Source organism: Hydra vulgaris, chromosome 01, assembly GCF_038396675.1.
Source record: "Hydra vulgaris chromosome 01, alternate assembly HydraT2T_AEP".
Lineage (NCBI taxonomy): Eukaryota > Metazoa > Cnidaria > Hydrozoa > Anthoathecata > Hydridae > Hydra > Hydra vulgaris.
Genome location: NC_088920.1, coordinates 73889415 through 73895817, shown reverse-complemented (window position 1 = coordinate 73895817; position 6403 = coordinate 73889415). Strand labels below are relative to the sequence as shown.

Genomic DNA, 6403 nt, shown 5'->3' with positions numbered 1-6403 from the left:
AACACTAAGATCACAAGATGAGACAGCTGAACTCAAATTAGTTTCATAAAGAGCAAGCAGGTCTGGTGAACTTTGCAAGAGATAAAACTCAACAGAAGTTACCACAAATATCAAGAATATTAGTGGATGATAGGTTGAAAGAACTTGGTGATGACAATAGTTTTGCGGGTTTTATGTTTTTGGTACTTTATTCATTTTTAAATTTCTTAAAAAATGAGTTGAATAATGGGTTAAAAAATGGGTTAAAAAATGGGTTAAATAATGGGTTAAATAATGGGTTAAAAAATGGGTTAAATAATGGGTTAAAAAATGGGTTAAAAAATGGGTTAAAAAATGGTCTAAAAAATGGTTTAAAAAATGGGTTAAATAATGGGTTGAAAAATCTGTAAATTCTTCAAAATTTTAAAAAGTCATCTAGAGGTCGCCATCTTGAAAAAATAGCTTTTTTACATATTTTTTAACTTTAAATTTGAGTAAGCTGAAAAAAAAAAAACTTTATTCTACGTCACTGGATATATATATCCAAAGGTTATTAGATAAACATTTCGTGGAATTTTTATAAATATTGGTTAATGTCTAGAGGTTGCTGTATTAAAATATTTAGCTGCTAAACCATTTATTTTTTTAAATCTTAAAAAGTATATAATTACTACTCAATTAGGCTTTTTTAGGTTTAAGCCTTTCATAAGATTAATAACTAATAAAGAAGATATTAGTAATATAGAAAATATTATAAATACATAATTAGTTTTGATTTCTAATAGGATGGGTTTTGCTTTCTGTGTTGTTGAACGACTTGCAAAATAAATTATTGCTGTTCTTTATTTTACGCACACCTGTGGAAATCACCAACAAGTTTGATTCCTCTTTCATCGCAATCATTTGTTACCTCTTTTTGTTTACCAAAATTGGACCAAATTAAAAAATAAAGAAAGGTTTAAGAGTTTACGTCGGAAGTTTTTTAATTGGGAAACCAAAAATTTTTTTAATTGGTTTCCCAATTAAAAAAGTTTTTGGTCTTCGGGTAGAAAAAAGTTTCTTTGCTAGTATTGTCCTAGTAAATTCTGACAATTTTTCATTAAATAAAGATAAAATAACAAGCTCTTTTGTTAAATACTAAAGGTGGCGGTTTATTGACGAAAACACAGCGTTTGCGATATCTGAACCTTCTACATGATACCAGTCCGTTGCAACAAAAAATTCAAAGTCATTGACTGGAGCAAATACGGATGTCCTTGAGCGGAAAAGTTGCATCGGATAAAAAAGAATAATAAACTTAGCTATGCGGTGGATCATAAAATGTTCTTCATTGGACATATAAATTTATCAGATAAGAGCTCCATTTTTAAAATATATGTTGAATGTGACATAAATCTTGCTTTGTGAATTGAACCTGGTTTGTGAATTTTGGATATTCTGTCCGTTGATAGTTTTTCCCCAAGAAAGGTAATAGTTAACTCAATTAACTCAATATAATCTTCTCGCAGAAATATTTCTTCTTCAAGGAATTGGTAAGTCTATTTCAGAACTTAACTTGGCAAAATAATTATTTTTAATTTGATGTCAGTAGGCCATTCAAAAAAATTAAAGTTTGAATCAATATCAATTCTTAAAAATTCGGCATGGAAAAGTTTAAAAATGGGTTCATCTGAACTCTTGCTATCGTTATGTGGTAAATTCATGTTTATATGTAGCTCATTATGATGATGGTGATGTGCAAGCTATAGCAGAGGTCTTTTTAACTGAATCTCAAATAAAGTTGCTGCTCCATTTTTATTACCTGTGTTGCTTGCTGTTGTATCAAAGCATATTTTTTATTTTTTTTTTTTATTTATTTACACTTTGCCGATAAAAAAAAATATACAGTCGTAACTTTTAAAAAATAATTACATGACCGGGGCTAGAAGAAGACAAATTTAGTCTTATCATTAAGCCCCAAAAAATGCGTCATTACTAGACAAAATATAGTTTGACAATAAAATATAGTTTCAATGTATATATCTCTGATATATATTATAAAAGAAAATTTAAATATATCGCATATCGTTTAAAATTTATAGTTTTTCAAAAAATAAGATATAACATTGCTTTGTAAAATAAAAGAAACAAAATTTATTAAAATATTAAATGACAAAAATAATATTTAAGAATTGCTTTGAAAAATAAGAAGATATGATTTTATATAAAAACATTTTATTGGAAGAGCATTTTATAGTTTAACTTATTTAATTATATTTATAATACTTTTCATTGCCAATTAAGTAAAAGCAAATAAACAGTATAAACTAAAAGTATAAGATTAATAAATAACGCAAAAATGAAAAATAAATTTCTCAAAAAGAAGATTATCATTTAAAATGATAAAAATATATGTACATTATTGATTAATTATGTATTAATAATCTAAAGGAATTAATTATTTAACTATAAATTATTGATTTCTAATATAAAGAAGTTTTATTAGAAAAAATTTAATTCATTTTCAGTTAACAAAAGTAATTGCTTAAGTTTTGTTTTGAATTGGTTTAGAGAATAATTAGTTTTCATTTCATTATTTAATATTATGTTCCACAACTTTGGTCCTCGGTTTACAATAGAGAATTTAGTAGGGGAATAATAAGTTTTGGATTGAATGTAGTTGTATTTTGAAAATCTAGTAGGGTATATGTGATTTATTTTTTCAAAAATTGAATAAAATAAGATTGGTAATATATTTTTATCAAGTTTGAACATGAAAATAAGAACTTGATAGAGGTTTAGTTTATATACATTTAGATTATTGAGTTCATTAAATAGTGTTTGTGTGTGTGAGAAGCGATCTACGTTTGAAATTGATTTAAACCATTGGGTTAGTTTGCCTAGTTCTTTGTTTAATGTTTGGAATAATATATTGATATCTTTATTGGAATAAAACAAGCTGGTATCATCTGCAAATAAAATTGTATTTAAAATGTTAGAAAATTTATTTAAATCGTTTATATAAACAAGAAATAGAAGTGGCCCTAAAATTGATCCTCGAGGAACACCACATGTAATTGTCTCATAATTAGTTTTTCCTTCATCATAAACTATATACTGCTACCTATTAGTCAAATAACTCTCGAACCAGGACAAGTTAGTATTTTTTATAGCATAACTTTTGAGTTTCGATAGAAGGATTTGATGATTGACTGTATCGAAAGCTTTACTTAAATCGATAAAAAGACCAAGGGTATACTTGCCTTCATCAAACGATTTAAATATGTCCTGAACTAGGTGAATGATTGCATGATCGGTGGAATGGCCAGATTTGAATCCAAATTGTTTATGGTAAAGAATATTATTTACATTTAAAAAAGAATAAAGCCTATTATACATAACTCGCTCTAATATTTTAGAAAAACAATTAAGAATTGAGATTGGACGATAATTTGCAACTTCAGAAGGATCGCCTGATTTTAAAATTGGAATGATTTTTGCAATTTTTAGGTTTTTTGGAAAAACACCATGTTTTAATGATAAATTAAAAATATGTAATAATGGAATTGTGATGTATTTTATCGATTTAATAACGACATTACTACTTATAGAATCGAAACCTACACTTTTTTGGGCTTTAACAAAGAAACTGCGTCTAATAATTCATTTTCCGTAAGTTTAGGATTAGACATAACACTAATGTTGTTTGAGGTTACGTAAGACTTAAAGTGTATTTTAGAAGTTGCTATATTTGATGATAAAATAGGACCTATATTTACAAAAAACTGATTAAGTGTTTCGGCCACTAAGGATTTATTTACAATAGAATTGTTATTAACTTTAAGATTTTTCGGAAGTAAATTACCGTATAAACGTTTTTTACCGATTACCTCCTTTATAATTTGCCATGTTTTTTTCGAATCATTTTTGTGTTTAAATAATAGTTCCGAATAGTAATGTTTCTTTGAGCGTTTTAAAACTGATTCATATAGCTGTTTATAGGTTTTGTAATTAGTTTCATTTTTAAGAGTTTTTTTTTTTAAGAAACTTGTTTTATAAACGTTGTTTTTTTTTTTTGAGGATTTAAGAATGCCCCTCGTGATCCAGGGGTTTAAAAGTGTTTTTGTTTTGATAACTTTAGTAACTTCCGGGAATGCTTTATTATAAAGATTAAGAAATTCAGTTAAAAAGATATCATATGCTTTATCGGCATTTAGACTTAGTTGTAGGGTGTCCCAGTTGACACCAGTAAGAAGTTTATGAAAATTTTTGATGGAAGCGTCGTTTACTTACCGTGTTGTAATTAATTTTTTTCAATCACTAAGAGCATCATAGTCGATGCATTTTTGCGATAGAATAAAAATAGGGAAGTGATCAAAAATGTCAGATTTAAATATACCTGTCCTTATTTTAATATTTACGAAATCATTTGTAATAATTTGATCTAAAGATGTTGCACTTTCTCTAGTTACTCGCGTTGGTTTATTTATTAGGGGAATATAACTATTTTGAAAAATTGTGTTAAAGAAGTTCCTAATGTTTTTATTTTTGTCGTATCCTAATATATTAAAATTAATGTCACCAACAATATAAACCGATTTATTTAAAGTTGATTTTTTTTTTATTATACTTTTAATGTGATTTTCAAATGCCTTAATACTTCCTGAGGGCAGTCTATATAAAGCATGGATGACGATATTTCTTGAAGTTTTATTAATAATTTCAACACATAAAGATTCATAATCATTAGTGGTTAAACTTAACTGTGGTTTCCTTTTGAATAAAATTGAATTTTTTATGTATATACACAAACCTCCACCTTCCTTATTTGATGCTCTTACTTGATGAATTACTTTATAATTAGGTAATTGAAAATTGGAATTGTTTTCAATGCTTACATCGTTACACCATGTCTCGCTGAGACAAATTACCTGAAATCTAATGTCAATTTTATGTAAAAATTGTTTCAATGACTCAAAATTTTTTTGAATACTTCTAATATTATTGTGAAGCATTGAAAACGAATTATCTTCTATTCCTTTATCAATAATTTTTGAATTTGGGTTATAGTATATCGGGCTAGTATTTTTAATTACTTGACTATCGTTAAAAAAATTATAATCGGGATCCGAATAGTTGTTTAAAATTATTGGCTTTTTCTGTGAATTAAAATTTATGTTTGATAAAACAATAATATCAGCCATTTTAAATAAAAAAATAAATCAATGTAAATTTAACTAAAAAAAAAAAAAATCATTTAACATGATTTTTTTTTTCGAAAATCTTTAACAATGAGCTTATCATATATAACAACAGAATATTTACCGTTTATCCTATGCGTTTTGCTTTCTTCAAGAAGTTTCTTTCTTATTATAGTAGTTTCTAGCGAAAAATCCTCGTTAATATAAATTCCAGAACCTTTTAGTTTTTTGGCGTTTTTTAAAATCTTTACTTTGTCTTTATAATTTAGTAACTTAATTACAATTGTTCTAGGCTTTTTAATTTCGATAATACCAGTTCTGTGCGCTCTTTCTATGATTACATCTTTAACATTGAAGTTATTTTCGAGAAGGTTTATTATTTTTACTTCCGTATCATCCCAGTTTTCGTTATCATTTTCTTTGACTCCTTCGATTCGAAGATTGTTTCTCCTTTGACGATCTTCTAGTTGTCTAAATCTATTTTTTTCATTCTCCTCTATGGTTGCATTCGACCATATTTTTTTTTCCACATCACTGACTTTTTTTATCATTTATCAATTTTTTTTCCAAATCGCTGACTTTTTTATCATGGCAATCCTGATAGAACGTTAGACTTTCTTCAATGTCTTTTTGTATTTTTTCATACTTTATCATCTGCTTGTTTGTTTAAAACTTCACAAGAATTCTTTAATGTATTAATTTCTTTTAGCAATCCATCAATTCGATCGTTAGCCAGTATTAAATTTGCACTTATTAACGCTAAAATATCTTTTTGTTGTTTTTGGAACATTTCTTGAAATATTTCATGAACTAATTTTATTGAGACTTCAGTGTTAAGTTTTGAACTCATTATTGACAAGATTTGAAAAATAAATAAATAAATAAATAAAACTTGCAATATCAATTTTATTAGTTTATTTCTTTCAAAGCAAAAGCACGTCCGTTTACTACAGAACCGCAATCGCAATTGCAATCGCAATAAAAAATCGCAATAAAAAACCGCAATTGCGAACCGCAATCGCAATAACCCTAACCCTGATATACCAATAATGTTTTCCAAAATGTTTATTTCGGGCAGATTCACGGCAACATCAAATTGAATTTTATCTGCAGAGTCTTTAATCAAAGGTCAGGGGTTTAATCAAAGGTACACCAATAAGTTTTGGTCTGCAAGTAAAAGTTAAGTTAGTTTCTTTGAAAACAAAAAGAAAAAATATACATAGGATTTAAATATATTAATGAAT

At 26.7% G+C, this 6403-nt stretch overlaps 1 protein-coding gene across 1 annotated transcript; it reads right to left on the bottom strand.

Annotated features, from left to right (window-relative positions):
• Nucleotides 1-5215: 5215 nt before the first annotated feature.
• On the bottom strand, nt 5216-5710 carry LOC136074712 (uncharacterized). The gene has a single exon (XM_065787053.1). It carries the CDS (start codon nt 5708-5710, stop codon nt 5216-5218), a length of 495 nt encoding a protein of 164 aa, XP_065643125.1.
• Nucleotides 5711-6403: the final 693 nt, after the last annotated feature.